This window comes from Pimephales promelas, chromosome 18, assembly GCF_988280905.1.
Source record: "Pimephales promelas chromosome 18, fPimPro1.hap1.1, whole genome shotgun sequence".
In the NCBI taxonomy this organism is placed as follows: domain Eukaryota; kingdom Metazoa; phylum Chordata; class Actinopteri; order Cypriniformes; family Leuciscidae; genus Pimephales; species Pimephales promelas.
In genome coordinates this window covers 2,474,601-2,491,192 of record NC_142786.1, presented here as the reverse complement: position 1 = coordinate 2,491,192, position 16,592 = coordinate 2,474,601, and the positions used below count along the sequence as shown (strand labels likewise).

The following is a 16,592-nucleotide window of genomic DNA, read 5'->3' as shown; positions in this document are numbered from 1 at the left end:
TTTTATTTAAATAAAATGATTGTTATCACCATGTTGAGAACTTTTATTATGACATTACCGGAAGAGGCGGAAGTCATCTATTGTTTTCAACACTGGTGATTTAACGTTTGGCGCGTTCAGTTGAAAGTTTAGTGAGTGAAAATCAAGCATAAGCTCTCTTTTTTATAATAAATACGATAAATATTCCATTTTATTTAAGAGACATATGTCTCTATAACTGACATGGTCTTTTTAAAGCGAGTCTGAAATACATGATGTTGATGTGTTCTATGATATGAAGGAATTATAAACTCCGGTTGTTGTATGAGTTTGTTTTATATTGGTTTCACGGATAAAGTGACCAAATGGATCGATACAATGATGTAAAAATCCTCCTGAAGAAATGGGAACAATCTTTCTTCCAAACAAACAACAGAAAGCCCAATAAGGTATCGTGGAGTATTGTGTATTGTTGTTATGTTAACGTTATGCTATCGTTATCCATTGTGTTTTATTTTGTTATGCTATGTGCTCAGTCTTATGTTTTTTTTTTAATGTTATGTTGTTTTGTGTTTTCCTGTGTAGTTTACTGATATGTCATAGTTATTGTTAATTGACTGACATCTTATTGTGTCATAATGTACAAACATATGTTTTCTTTTGAAGGATGACATTGATAAAGCTCCAGAGGAGACGAGACGTAAGATTATTTTGTTGTGTTACTTTGTTCATGTTGAGCTTTCATACTTTGTTCATTTGTTTGTTTTAATTTTGGATTTCTATGTTCTTGTGTTTGCAGAACTTTATAAAGAATATCGTTCTCTTAAAGTTGCAAAAGAAAAAAAGAGCTCAGAGGTGGAAGATCCAACAAAGCCCCCGGAGAGTCACTCATCTACAACTGTGAGAATCTACTTCATTTGCACATTCATCATCAGCCGTCTTTATAGTTTCTGAAGATAAGGACCTGTCATATGTGTAGACTCAGTAAATGTTTATGTTCACTTTTTTAAGGGATCTGGATGCTGGGGATCTCACCTTAACCGGAAGAACCTGCCGGCTGCTGTGCCCAAACTCTCCTCAGATGATAAAGAGACGCTGAAAGCTTCAGCTCAGTTCTTTGGCATGAAGTTGAAGAACAATCTTGGAGCTTTAACAAAGGTGAACATGACTTATGATAAGCTGTGTAATACTACTTAAAAACTACATATTCATATATATATATATATATATATATATATATATATAGTCTTGTGATTTTTAAAAATGTGATTTTTATTTATTTTTTCATTCAGAGAACCTGTATTTGTTCCAAACAGCTGTTGTTTTCATGTGCTTTCAAAAAATGTAATAAGTAATAAATAAGAAAATTAAAATAAATCAACTGAAATATATTTCTATAATTAAAAAAGATATAATTTAAAATAATGTAATTTATTTAATTATGTAATTATTAAAAAGTTAATAAAAAAATTTTTTCTAAAAAGTTTACTAAATGTTTTTAGATGTTTTTGTATTATATAGTAGTTGTTAATTTGTATTACGCCCTATTTTATATGGGTTAACATGTCCACTGATGACTGATTTTGACAATATTTTCTATTTAAAACATTTAGATTGAAAATGTGATTGATAGTGGATACTTCTTTTTAATTAAAAAGGCTATATATATATATATTGTTTATTTTGTTATTGTTCAGAAACATTTACTCTGATTAGGATGTTGTAATGGCATCTTTACTATATTGTACTTTTTGCATTTCTCAACTTAATCTATATATGACATTAATGGCTGTTTTGAACAAATAATGAATCTGACAGAAACAATTCTTATAAATGTAATTTGGAGAAACAGGCTGCAGAATATCTGTCCTCTTATTTTCTTGTCACATATGCTAAATTCTAGGAACGATCATTTTCTCTGAAAAAAGCTACAACCCCTCGGCGAACACCAACCAAACCACTGCAGGACACTCCCACCTCCAGCACAGCACCGACAGGTGTAGAGACTCACACACCGACGTCAGCCAACACACACCCAGACCCCAGCGCTCCTCCTGTACAGACCAGCACTAAGTTTGAGGACGAGCCATCGGATCCTTTCCCTGTCGTGACCCCCTCCAAATCCTGGTCTCCATCTGTGGGATCCGCACACAAGAGCGTGGAAAGGCTCCAGTTCCTGAGGCAGTCCATGACCAAGAGGATTTCATCGGTGGACAGTGGCTGGCTTGCACGCTGTCAGGTCTTCGATGAGGTGGAGGAACCTCAGAAACCTGTTGCTGGGAATTCAGAGCTAACGAAAAACGATAATAGTTTTTTACCGCCTACTGTTAGAAGCGAAACCATGTCAACTCAGGGTCAAACATCCCCAAAGACTTCATTAGAGAAGAGTAAACCTGCCTTGTCAGAGGGCGAAGCACAGAAAGGCCCTGTTGTGACTTCAGTAAGGGACAATGTGGTGCTGGATGCAGAATTGGGCTCCCCGGGGCCTCATGGTGAACGGGTATATCAAAAAGATAATGAGGCGTGTTTAGAGGAACCCAAATCTCCTGCAAAAACTAAGAAACGCAAACCCAGGGTCAAGAAAGATCAAGACTCGGGGGAAAAAACACAGGCCGAAGGTGGCAAAAAAACAAAAGGTCGAAAAAGACAAAGGGACGATGATGTGGATGAATCTGAGGAGCAGGAAGGCGGAGTGAAAAAGAAAAGGAGAACTAAAAAAGGACAGGATCAGCCCAAAAAAGGAGGGAAGAGGAAAGGAAAAGTCAATGAGGAGGATGATCCTTCCAGCTCAGAGGAAAAGAAAACCCAGAAACGGGTGGTTCCTCAGGAGAATCTGCTGGGAGAGGTGGATGAGGAGGAGGCCAGAGCCGCCGCGTACACGATGAAGAACACCGTCAGGGTCAAGTGGGTACCATAAGCTCGCCAATAGTCACATATTTGTATGTTTTATTGATTTATCATTATCTTCTTGATCCAGGCCTACCAAAAACACAGATGGGAACTTTGTGAAAATCAATTTGAAGAAGAAGTCCCATGTCAAAGGATTTGCTTTGAGAGGAGCCGCAATGAGGAAACAGGTCAGTTGCTCTCACGTTAGATCTTCTTTAAGTGAAAAGTTAAACCAAAAATAGAAATTGTCATCATTGAGATACAATGTTTTTGTTGTTCTAAACCCATATGAATTTCCTTCTACAAGGAAACACAAATACAGATATTTTTAAATAAATTTGAGCTGCCATTTTTACAGTCATAGCATATACAGTATCTTCCATAGCTCTTTAAAATAATAAAAAACACCATAAAATATTCAGAATGACATGTATATTACATTATAATCTTAAGAAGTCAAAAAATAGATTACATTTTAAGCGGTAAGTCTTTTCCCTCCATCATCGCTCTAAAGTTTTGCTGTGTGGCATTGTTGATGTCAGATTTGATGCATCTTGAGTTATCAGGCAAATTTCTCTTTCTTTCTTTCTTCCTTTTTTCTTTCTTTCTCTTTTTTTCTTTCTTTCTTTTCTTTCTTTCTCTTTTTAAAACAAATAATTTTTTTAAAAAATTGTTAAAATAGATCCTAAATCCTAAAAAAATGTTGTTAGGAACCTCTCAAACAGGGATATATTTGTTTTTTTGTGTATTTATACGGATTGTCCATCCAAAAGTATGACCAATGTGAATTGAGTAAATCCAAAGGAAACTATTTAAGTGGTTAAAAAATTATATTATAATTGTATTAAATGCTGAAACTGTTTATAAAATCATATAAAACGGTTATAAAACTTTTTATAAACTCTCTGTTTATAAATTTTTTTTTAATTGTGTAGTTCACGTATGTGCTTTTGTCAATGCTTTATAAATGCAGATGTACATGCAGAAGTTCCAGCTGAAGGGCGAGCGGTTTGGCGGCGGGTTCGGGAGGGGCAGGGGTCGGTTCGGCGGCTTCAGTCGTCAGGGCGACAGCTGTTACAAGTGTGGCGGGACGGGCCACTGGGCACGAGACTGTCAAGGAAGAGGTGAGAGACGAGGCTGCGAGGGTCACATGACTCTGCTCTCATGAATTTGTCATAATGTTAAATGACATCATGTGCCTGGGTTTGTGTGCAGCTCCTGTCGTGAGTTCTGCAGAACAGCAGGAAACCCCAGTAGAGGAGGAGGAGTTTGAGCTGCCCACGCTGGAGGAAGTTGCCCGGGCGACAGGAACTCTGCGCTCAGAGCCTATTGGTGGGTCCGCATGGGTCACATGTTCACTTTCTGTAGTCAATTGTCACAAAACACCCTAGCATGATTTATTGCTATATGACTTAAGGCAATAGTTAAAACAAGAAGGCTGCGATTTTCATAAATATATGCGCTGTATGAAACTCAGCACTGTTCATGACTGTTACCTGGGAAAATTTGATTTGTATGATTTTTCACATAGCAGTACATATAGCAGAAAAACAATTTCATGCAGTCCTACCAGCAACAATCCAGAACACCAATGAAACCAGATGGCAATGTGCAACAACATTTAGAACGACATCATGGCAACTAATGTTTTGCTCTCTTGCCACAGTGGCTCCTCCTATTGTGGGCGGGGACTCTTCTGAGAAGGCGGAGCAAGGGGAGGAGATTCTGCTCAACATCATCAGACCCGATTATGAGCGGCCTGCCCCTCCTCCACCTATGGAGCCGCTCTACACACCAAAGGATGATGGGAAAGTTCAAGGTATTTGAATGGTCTTTAAGAGCTTTATTCTGTGCAAATGTCCCTATTTATTCTATTTCTTCTCCTGTGATTTTCCACAGATGTCCCTCCAGAGGTGTATGAAGCGCTCCGAGACTTTGGTTACAAGTCTTTCAGGCCTGGCCAAGAGACGGCCATCATGAGAATCCTGTCAGGTGGGAGGAAGTTATTAAAAGATTACTGCATTTCTTTATTTCCTTTTTTGGCTTTTTTATTTTTATAAGACAGGTTTTTTTTTTTAAAACCCACAAGTCTGCATTTTCCACGTGTCTGTGTGTGAATGAGAAGCTCAGTTTGGTCTACTATACATATTCAGGCCCACGTGAAGCTTGTGTTGTTTTCAGCGTCTGCTGTTACACTGTTTACACGTGGTATTAAAATGCTTTTTGGTCGATCGGATCACGAGTGGACGAGGGAGACACATTCTCGTTTCCCGTTTTACCTGGTTTTAATCCGTCTCTTTTGTCCACTTTCAGCCACTTCTGTCCTGATGTCTTTGAGGGACATTTTTTTGTGTGTTTTTTCAGATCTTTTGATCTAATGGACAAAAAAGCTCACGCAATTTACATGTGAACGGGCGGAGACCACGCAAGACCAGCCGAACGCTGTGAGTGTGTGTTAGAAATCAGGAATGGTTGGAGAACATTGTGCTTGGTATGTTTTTCATCTTTATACCAAACTGGGGTCTCCAGCCGACAAAGTTTAAATCCCGTCTGGCTCGCACACTTCCCATAATGTCCACGCATTAGTTCAGTTGGCGGAGAGTAGACGGTTTTTTTGGCGATTCGACCACATGAGATTTTACACTACGAAAGCAATCCAGTTGAATGTGTTTTTTTAACTCAGGAAGTGGTTGAATGTGGACCAGCTCAAAGCGGTTTAGACCCCGTTTACACCTGTATTTACCATCATACACTTGTGATCCGATCGAGCAAAACTCATCTTAATACCAGGTGTGAACAGGGCCTGTATGAGGACATGAACAGCTGAACTTCCTAGCATTTACCATTTCACTTCATAAATTACTGTGTGACAGAAAAAGATTCCCAAAAACCTGATTTTCATTTTAAACTGCATTTGAAAGGATTTTCTAAAAATATTATGTTGATGAGACTTTCAAAAAATAGATTTTACTTTGTTAAATTTTTTTTTGCTGTTCAGTGTTCAGACAACCAAAAAAAAACTAAATGAATTTGATTCTGAAGTGAAGTGTGCATAAACGCTGAGTAAAGCCGCTGCTCTGATCTATTGGTGGTTTTGTTCTGCTTCAGGTCTGTCCACACTGGTAGTTCTGTCCACTGGAATGGGAAAGTCTCTGTGCTACCAGCTTCCGGCGTACCTGTACGCCCAGAGGTCAAAGTGCATCACGCTGGTGGTGTCTCCTCTGGTGTCTCTGATGGACGATCAGGTACGTCTGACTCTGCCGTGGGAATTGAATTCTTATTCATTTAATAAGCAAATGAAATGAGGCACAGTTTTATTTTTTATTTAATTAGATGAAAATGATTAAGAGCATTTAGATTAAACCATCTCGTGGAAGGTTAGAGCGGCCGGTTAAAGTGTTTTTGTTTCATTTTTACATTGTTTGTGAAGCTTTCTGGCCTCCCGTCAAAGCTGAAAGCCGTCTGCATCCACTCCAACATGTCTAAGAAACAGAGAGAGACGGCCATTGAGAAGGTACAAGACTATGAAGTACTCTTTAAATATGTAACTTATTTATGGATCCAGAATGTATTTAGCATTTTTTAGTACATTTAAAGTTGATGTTTGTTATTGTGTGTGTGTGTAGGTGAAGGCCGGTGAGGTGCACGTCCTGCTGTTGTCTCCTGAAGCGCTAGTCGGTGGAGGTCACTCCGGGTCAGGATGTCTCCCTCCTGCAGACCAGCTACCCCCGGTGGCCTTCGCCTGTATCGACGAGGCTCACTGCGTGTCTGAATGGTCGCACAACTTCCGACCCTGTTACCTGAGACTGTGCAAGGCGAGTCTCTCACATGCATTGGAGAGTTCTGCATTCGATCAGTGCAAAATCAATGTGAGTTTGTGTTGCGTAGGTGCTCAGGGATCGGCTGGGTGTGCGTTGCCTGTTGGGTCTCACCGCCACGGCCACTCTGTCCACAGCGCTGGACATCGCCCGACACCTGGACATCAGCGACCAGGACGGCATCGCTGTCCGCTCTGCCGCGGTCCCTCACAACCTCCAGCTGTCAGTGTCCATGGACCGAGACAAAGATCAGGTGTGTTTAGGGTTAGCTTGCTTTTTTATGTTAGCAGTTGCACTGCAGAGCAAAACTAAACAACATGAAACCTTCAAATTGAGCTGAAAACAGCGATTATTAGGATTATGTGGATGACTGGTTACAGTTGTTTTGGTGGCATATTTCAACTGTCATGGTCATACAGTTGTAGATATTTGAGGATTGTTTTAGTTATTGTGGTATTTGAAATCATGTGTACCAAGTTTTGTGAACTTTGTCTTCACAAGATACCGGACAAAAAACAATTGTTTGTCTAGAAAATTCAAAATGGAAGAGAAATGGACGATAAATGGAAAAGTAATGGAAGAGAAATGCTACATATATGTATTAGATTTTTAATATAATTTTATTTAAAACTATAATAAATCATTAATAAATATATATACTAAAATATGTGTTATTTTAGTATTATTTATATACTGTTATTAGTGCTTATTAATATTTTGAATATATTATAAATTCGCTTTTGTATTTTTATTTAGGTTAAATTTGGTTTTATTTCATTTTTAGGTTTGATTTTTAGAATTTTGACAAACATTTTATTTGAAATAGTCGCTAATGCAACAATGTTTTTTTTTTCCAATTATTAAATACACTTTTAGATGTTTTTCAAGTTTTTAGTTAACAATGACAGCTTTGATATTTTTTTTCCTTAGGTTAAATTTGGTTTTATTTCATTTTTAGGTTTGAATTGTAGTACTTTGACTTTGACAAACATTTTATTTGAGTTAGTATCCAAAGCAACAATTTTTTTTTTCAATTATTAAATACACTTTTAGATGTTTTTCAAGTATTTAGTTAACAATGACAACACTGATTTTTTTTTTATATGCACCAAATCTATTGACTAGATCTGGTCCTGAATTGTCATTATTCTTTGAATTCAACTTCGGTAAAACATCTCAATAAAAATGGATCATCGTAGTACAATATTCTGAACTTGATTTGAGCTCTTTCAGAGAGATGCAAAGTTAAAAAGTGCATTTTTCACTCAGTAAATTCAGAGCTGTCTCAATGTTTTCTCCAACAGGCTCTAGTGTCTTTGCTGAAGGGCGAACGCTTTGGCGCTCTGGAGTCGGTGATCGTGTATTGCACCAGGCGAGAGGAGACGTCCCGTATCGCCGCACTGCTGCGCACCTGCCTGCAGGGGGTGATGTTGAGAGAGTCATCCAAACCAGCGCCAATCGATGAGGACGTCAACCCTGTTGGGAAGAAGAAGAAAGCTCTGGGTATAATACATGACTGTCGTGCATAACACTCCAGCTTGATTGCATTATTTTGCAGCATTAAAGCCATTTCTCTCCCTCAACTCAGCCAGGAAGAAGATCCGAAAGCCTCTGAAGTGGATCGCGGAAGCGTACCATGCCGGGATGGGTGCGTCTGAGAGGCGGCGAGTGCAGAATAACTTCATGTGCGGGGAGCTGCGTGTTGTGGTGGCCACCGTGGCTTTCGGGATGGGGTTGGACAAATCGGACGTGCGTGGGATCGTCCACTACAACATGCCCAAGAGCTTCGAGAGCTACGTGCAGGAGATTGGCCGAGCGGGACGTGACGGACACCCGGCGCACTGCCACCTGTTTCTAGACCCAGAGGTCTGTGCATGTGTGGGACTTCACAGTATTAACAATATTTTATTGTTACTTACATACTAATATAGTACGTCACTGCCGTAAAAGAGGAATTATCAGCAAACCTCAGAAAAATTGCACAAGAGCTGCTTTAGATCTAAAATCTATAATCAATTTCTATATTAATTACAAATAGCAAACAGAGTTGGATCAACACACCATGAACAAACTCTAAAATCAGTCCCAATGTTGGGAAAATAAGTTTCTAACATTTTTCAAATCGATGATTTGTTGCCAAATTGGCCATTTCAGGATATTAGGAGAAGATCCACCAACATGTTCTTTGTCCCTGAAGCATGTTTTATTAGACTGTGCTGGAATAGTCATTTTAGTCCCTTAAACCTATGTTATTTCAGGTTTAAGGAACATAAACAAAGCACTAACCTGTACCACCTGACTGCTGCAGATTCATTTCAGCGTTGATAGTTTTGACATAGAAACGCATAAATCCTAGTCTGAGGACGTGATCATCTCAGGAGCGAATGCAATGATTGGACAATCTTTTTTTGTCTTCAAACTTCCACAGAAGAGACTGTATATGTACATGTTTAGAGCAAGTGTGCCGCACAAGCCCTGAAAAGTGAAACCAAAACGTCTCGATCGCCCCCCGGTGGCCGGTCCTAGTATAGGTCATAAACCCCGCCTCCCCATGTTATTCAACGGCACGTGAGACCAACTAAACAATTAAATTACACTTCAAATATGTTTTTTCCAAAGATAGTTTCTGTCATTTACTGTAGTTTTATCACGCTGATGTAATTTCAAGTGTTTTTTTTTTTTTAATAAGTTTGTTTTTAGTTAGTTATTTGTTACGGTGGTGTGACGCTGTGATTGACAGGTTCTCTGAGCGTAGTAGTCACTTCACAGACTTTTTTTCGGGATCTTCGCAGGACTGAGGAGATTAAAGCTTTAAATTTAATATCTAAATTTCTATAATTAATTTGAAAAAAGTGCCGGAGCGTGTGTTTGCGACACATTCTGCGAGAGTGAGGGCGGGGCCTTGATTTCGCGGCTTTACTTCCTGCTCACGATTGCGCATATCTGGTCCCGCAATCGCTTCTGCGCAGACACAAGTTCCAAGATGTCAGCGCCATATCGGGACACTGGCGGCTTCACTTCTGACCAATGGAAGAGAGAAGGGGCGGCGTCCATATTTTTTTTACAGTCTATGTTTTAGAAATTTAGACCACTTGTGTTATCGATTGCTATCAGGATGTGAAGAGTTTCAACCAGCATAACAAAAAGTGCTTATAAAACAAATTGCCTAAGTTTACATTTTTTCATCTGATATTTATATTTTGCTTCAGCTTTATTTCAGTTAACAAAATCTATTTTAGATTTTTAGTGTACAATAACAACATTGCAATAACTGAATTTTTCTTTGTGTTTAGGGTGCAGATTTGCACGAGCTGCGCCGGCACATCTACGCAGACACGGTGGATTATTACACAGTGAAGAAACTGGTGCAGAAGGTTTTTCCTCCGTGTAAATGCAGACAGATTCAGCAGAAGCAGCGAGATTTGGAACAGGTGAGGCTTAATAATTATACATATATATATAATGTATGTGTGTGTGAGTTGTGTTGAGGTCTGATGTCTCTCCCTGCAGGCTGCAGAAGTATCTGACAGTGAGTTACTGGAGATGGAGGTTTGTGAGGACACTGATTCACACCAGCAGAGGAGCGAGACACACACTCCACATGAGCACAACACACCAACACAGACAGCAGAGGAGAGCGACGGCGGGCTGAAACTGAGTGACGAGTGTTTACAGCGGCCGTGTCACACACACGAGAGAGCCATTCCCATGCAGGAGACCGTGGAGGCCCTCGACATCACGGAAGAGAGTGAGAAGACTTACAGAAACATGAGATCAAGTGCTTTAATACAGTAGATCTGACGGTAGACGACATATTTGAAGGGATCGTTCTCCTAAAAATCATTCGCTCGCCCTCCTTTGTTTTTTAGATCTCCATCTAGGAATACAATGTCATCTAATTGATTAAAATATTTATCCAACTCACAAGTTATTGCAATACACAGTAGTCAACATTTGAAGTGGATCAAAAAAGGTCATCAAAGTTGTGCTGAGACAAGAAAGGGTATTGTTTCATGTATAATTTCGATTAATGTTTTTGATCCACTTCAAATGTTGGCCACTGTAATTTTGCCAAAAATTGCATCAAAATACACTAGGATTCTTTTATGAATGGAAAGATTAAAAAAATGGCATTTATTTGAAATAAGTGATTAAAGCTACAATATGTAGCTTTTTTGGCCACAAGAGGGCGCAGTTTCCAACAATAACAAAGGTATTTGACGTAGTGACGAGCTGAATGATGGGACTTGCTGTCAAGCTGATGGATCTAATAATGTTTATGGATTAGTGAAAACACTCATGGTTTTTTTTTTTCCAACATTGCATTTATTGATTTTAGAAACATTTACATTAAAACAAGCACAGGAAAAAAAAAGTTAAAAAAATAAAATAAAAAAAAATAATAAAAACAACAACAAAATTACAGTGGTATGAAGCAGGTCGCGATTGCTAATAAGAGACATATAATCACGCGAGTCCCGCGGATATAAAGGAATAAGGAAATTTCATCCTATTGAACTACATGCAAGTGCTGGATTACTCACACAGGTCAGTTTATTAGACTAATTAAACCTGTGTGGGAAACGCAGCGCTGTTCCACTTAGGATAAAACGTTACACTATCACACTAAACGGCATTTAAATGTGTTGAAAGTCATAATGTTATTTTACGCGTTAGTTCGTTTGCTATACGAAACTAGCAGCTAGATCAACATAAGAATAACATACTGACCATCTTCTAACATTTCATCATGTCAAGCTAACGTTATATAACATTGATTTGTTTTATGTACATTTGCTCACCTGTCTAATAAAGCTGTAAAGTCGTGACTCGTGAAGTTCTGTCAAGTCCAAATTAGTCACTGACGCTAGTTCTCTGTCGAGTGGAAGTCAGTCGCGGACGCTAGCTATCACGCTAATATTGATCCTCATTTTAGTTCTAAAGTTTGCTTGCCATGGTCTATGTGTGAACGAAACAAGAACTGGGTGCCACTAAACGTTACCTACTACGCAGTTGTCCATGTCTGTCGCCATGGTTACGTCATGGCTATGGCTGTACGAGCGGAAACCAAGGATAGCGCGGATATTGCGTCATTGACAGGCGACATTTTTTTCCGGGACGGCCACTTATTTAAAATTGGAATTTCACTGAAAATAAAATAGTTTGGAGACTTTTGGGATATTGTAAGTACACAACTGTAGGAAATGGGGGTTTTTGATATTTTTTTTACAACATTTTTAAATATTTGACCTTTAAACAATGTCAATGTGATTTTTTTGGGGGGTGAACTTCAGTTAAGTTTAAGTTTTCAGTTTTGTCTTCTTCAGTTAAGATCTATATGGCTCATTATTTGTGTGTGTGTGTGTGTGTGTTTAGGTCTGGAGACTCTGTTGTGTTATCTGGAGCTTCATCCTCAGCAGTGGGTGGAGCTCCTCCACCCGACTCTCTCCGTCTGCAAGCTGCAGTGTTACGGCGGGCCACAACAACTGCGCAAGATCACCAAACTGTACGTCACACACTCACACACAGCATGCTTTATTATAAGAGCTCTTCAGAGGTGTGTGTGCTGAATCTGCGTGTGCTCAGGTGTCCTCCGGTCGCGGTGACGCTGGCGAGGAAGCGCATGGCGGGCGAGCGTGTGGAGTCATGTGACGCTCTGGAGTTCGACGTGGTGGAGCTGGCGGACACTATGGGCTGGCAGCTTCCTCTGGTGAAGAGAGGTCTGAGACAGCTGCAGTGGGGCTCCGGTGAGAGGAACTATTTGATTAGAAGATTATTAAACAAGTGGTTCTATTCTATTATGGTTTGTGCTTTTCTGATCTACTTTATTTTACTCTGTTCTATTCTATTATGTTTATTTGTCTTATTTTGCACTCTATTCTGTTTTTTATATTCTATTATGCTCTATTCCTTTTTTTATGGGCTATTATATTCTATTTCTATTTTATTATGTTGTATTCTGTTTTATTCTAGACTATTCTATTATGTCATGTGCTTTTATTTTATTTTACTCTATTATATTATGTAGCCCTTCTCCATTCTATTTTACTCTTGTCTTTTATTTGAATTGTTTTATTCTATTATATTGATGTTGTATTGTCTATTCTATTGTTATGACAATTTTATATGACTCTAATCGTTCTGTTCTAATCTGTATTTTCCACTCTATTATGTTCTATTCTATTATGTTTATTTGTCTTATTTTGCACTCTATTCTGTTTTTTTATATTCTATTATGCTCTATTCCTTTTTTCTATAAGCTATTATATTCTATTTCTATTTTATTATGTTGTATTCTGTTTTATTCTAGACTATTCTATTATGTCATGTGCTTTTGTTTTATTTTACTCTATTATATTATGTAGCCCTTCTCCATTCTATTTTACTCGTCTTTTATTTGAATTGTTTTATTCTATTATATTGATGTTGTATCGTCTATTCTATTATGTTATGACAATTTTATATGTATTATGTTCTGTTCTATTATGTTGTGTTCTACTTTATTATGTTGTATTCTATTATTTTGTTTTATTCTATTGTGTACTTGGTTTTCTGTTCCATTTTATTTTACTGAATTTACTCTGTTATATTTGTTCTGTTCTATTATGTTACCATTTTCTGTTCAATTTTATTTTGCTCTATCCTGTTCTATTTTTATATTCTATTTTATTGTATTCTATTGAAATTGTTATTCTATTTTTGAATCAGTTTAAAGGAACGATTTTGCCTTTCTGCTTTATTCTATTTGACTCTATTCTATTCTTTTTTGTTTTGTTTTATTTTATTCCGTTCTGTTCTATCATGTTGTATTGTCTGACGTTGTGTGACGTGGTCTCCTCAGGGTCGTACGGAGGCACCGGCAGGAGTGGTGTTCACGTGGAGTTCTCGGCGCTGTCCTTCTACTTCCGCTCGTACGGTGACCTGACGCCGGATGAGCTGGACGCGGTCGGAGCGTTTCTGCACGGGAGAGTGATGGCGCAGGAGAGGACTCAGCTGTACCAGCTCAAAACCTGCTTCAAAGCCTTCCGCAGGTCCGACCCGTCACACACTCCACATCGCTGACCTCATCACTTAGGCTTCTTTATCCAAAGTCACTTCAGATAAATGAAAACGTGATCATTTATCCAGCTGAATTATAGAAGTGCCACAGTTTATGAGAAGCAGAACCCAAACTTTTGAACAATAGTGTATTTTGACAATCTTGTTGACTTTCACTGATAGAGTGTTTAGCATTCAAAAGTTATTGCAAGATTTGCATAGTGAAATGTGATTGGTCTGAAATGTGATTGGTCTTACATGCACTGACATTAGACTTGAGGGAATGGCATCATCTTTAATATCTCTTCCTGTGTGTGTGTGTAGTGTTGCGTACCGTAACTGCAGTCTGTGTATGGATGACCTGGAGGAGAGCAGGAGTCACGATCTCAAAGAGCTGCTGCGCGATTACTTCGACAAGAGGAGAAACCTGGACCTGAGCAAACACTATCAGGAGGAAGAGGATGAGGAGGAAGAGCTCAACAAATGCAAGGTGTGTTTCATCTTGAGCAGATGTTTATGATGTGTTGTATCTGAATCCTCAGGTGTGAATGCTGATGTTGATTGTGTTGTGTCGTCAGATGAGGGACTGGGAGGGTCAGATCTGTGCTGACATCAGAGGTTTCCTGTGCAGTCGCAGCGATGAGAAGTTCTCCGGTCGAGCCGTGGCCAGAATATTCCACGGCATCGGTGGGTTTTATTTCCCATATTTTTCTCAAATAGGGGTGTGTGAAATATATCTTCAATGATAATATCGTAATTGTTGTTTTAACAAAGTGGAAACTAACATTGAGTATGTAGAAAAATAGAGCTGCATGATTAATCGTTAATTTAATATAAATGCAGCATCTGTTCCACTTCTGCCGTGAAAGTCTTTTTTTTTTTCCCTCTAAAATATGTCACTGTTTTTCAGTGGCATTATGGAAGCTTGTTTCTGCCACTGAAATTATTATTATTATTTTTTTTTTAATTTTTGCGACTTTATATCTCACAATTGCAAGATATGAAGTCGCAATTGTGAGATATAAAGTCGTAATTCTGAGAAATAGTCGCAATTCTGAGAAATAAAGTCGCAATTCTGAGCAATAAAGTCGCAATTCTGAGATATAAAGTTGCAATACTGAGATATAAAGTCGCAATTCTAAGATATAAAGTCGCAATTCTAAGATATAAAGTCGCAATTCCGAGAAATAAAGTCACAACTGTGAGAAAAAAAGACAGAATTGCGACTTTTTATCTCTCAATTCTGACTTTTTTTTCTCACAATTGAGAGTTTACATCTTGCAATTATGACTTTATAACACAAAATTGCGAGTTTAGGTTTTAATTCAGCGTGTGCTTGTCTCCTCCCGCAGGAAGTCCGTGTTTTCCAGCGCAGGTGTACGGACGTGACCGCAGATACTGGAGGAAATACATTCAGTTTGATTTCAATGAGCTCATTCGTTTAGCCACTCAGGAGATCATTAGAACGAGGTAACAAGATGCCCCGATCACATGATCATCCTTGTCAAACTAAAACTACAATCTGAGTTTATTTATTTGTGCAGATTTTTATTATTTTCTAAATGTTCACATGTTGTGTTTGATGATTTTTTTAAACTTAATAAAGACTCTTCTGTGGTGAATCACAGTGAGATCTGAAATAACACCAGTTGTCTTTGCTCAGTCTGTCCTGTAGGAAGTGCTATTTTGCTGATTTCTTAGTCAATTGACACATTCATACTCAACATTCCCCAACAGGTATCAGTTATTAATATATATAATCACTTGTATAATCTAAATTCATCACAGACACATCTACCGCCGTATGTTTTATGTGGTCTCTCCTACAGATAGCCTTTACTTACACTCATTATATATGAATATAAACAGACTCCGAATTCGTAAAATAAAGTGCGCTGCAATCTTTTATCATTTTTTTTCCCCATCAGTAAATCATTTAGGAAACAAATCGACACTTTATAAAATGTACACAGGCATTGTTGGTTACATGAAGAACCCTCAACATCCATGAAATCTCACCATTTCCTTCAAAAGGTTGTTGACTTTATATAGCAGGTTTAATATGTAAGCAATAAGGTACGAGAGGCTGTGCTGTATCGTGAATACGCTTCACGTCGTGCCTAACAACGCCCTTCAGCCGTTACTTATTCACGATACAGCACTTGCCTCGAGTACCTTATTGCTTTTATAAAACTGTTGCCGCACAATATTAAAATAAAAAACAATGTATTAGTTCAACTTTCTTGAAGTAAAATCACTAAAAGCCTTCCTTCCGCTAGAAAAAATAGTCCCTGAGCGTGACCAGCAACAACGTTCCAATGTGTAAAATGCATGAAAGCTCAAATAAAAACAACATAGAACCACAGTGTTGCGCAGCGATCAATAGAACCGTTGGGTGAAGCGGTCATAGCCGTGTTTTATTGTGAATAAAGCACAGCTCTTGACCAATCAGAATCAAGGATTCGAACTAACCGTTTTATAAATATACAGCTGTGTGTTATGGACCTGCTGAGATATTACATGGAACTGATGACATCAGTGTAGTTCAGATATGAGTAACTGCGAGTACATTTCTGTCAGTCCTCTCAGTCAGTCAGTCAATCAATCTGAAGTGGGAGTAAGTCATACATGTTCAAGTCACAAGTAAGTCTCAAGTCCCATACCAATGATGCCAGCAAGTCTAAGAACTCGCTGTACACAACCAAGTCAAGTCGAGTGGTTCACTTCAAGTAAGTCGAGTCGAAGTCAAATTACAATACCGAACAGAAAAAAGTAAAGTTTATATTGGCCTTAACCTTATTTATTTTTCCCTCTGAAATTATTACCTTCCTTATACATTTAACTTTGCTAATATATTTTTAATGGAAT

At 38.4% G+C, this 16,592-nt stretch overlaps 1 protein-coding gene across 1 annotated transcript; it reads left to right on the top strand.

The window, feature by feature from the left end:
* The first annotated feature begins 112 nt into the window (after positions 1–112).
* Positions 113–15,352, top strand: recql4 (RecQ helicase-like 4). Its single transcript, XM_039678359.2, has 24 exons — positions 113–428; positions 646–679; positions 779–879; positions 991–1,137; positions 1,883–2,883; positions 2,957–3,056; positions 3,842–3,992; positions 4,084–4,200; positions 4,535–4,687; positions 4,768–4,860; positions 5,977–6,113; positions 6,299–6,382; positions 6,495–6,683; positions 6,757–6,939; positions 7,991–8,189; positions 8,275–8,552; positions 9,980–10,117; positions 10,197–10,434; positions 12,063–12,192; positions 12,273–12,433; positions 13,528–13,717; positions 14,049–14,214; positions 14,303–14,411; positions 15,077–15,352. Exons 1-24 carry the CDS (start codon positions 345–347, stop codon positions 15,196–15,198), a joined length of 4,305 nt encoding a protein of 1,434 aa, XP_039534293.2. The 5' UTR covers positions 113–344; the 3' UTR covers positions 15,199–15,352.
* Positions 15,353–16,592: the final 1,240 nt, after the last annotated feature.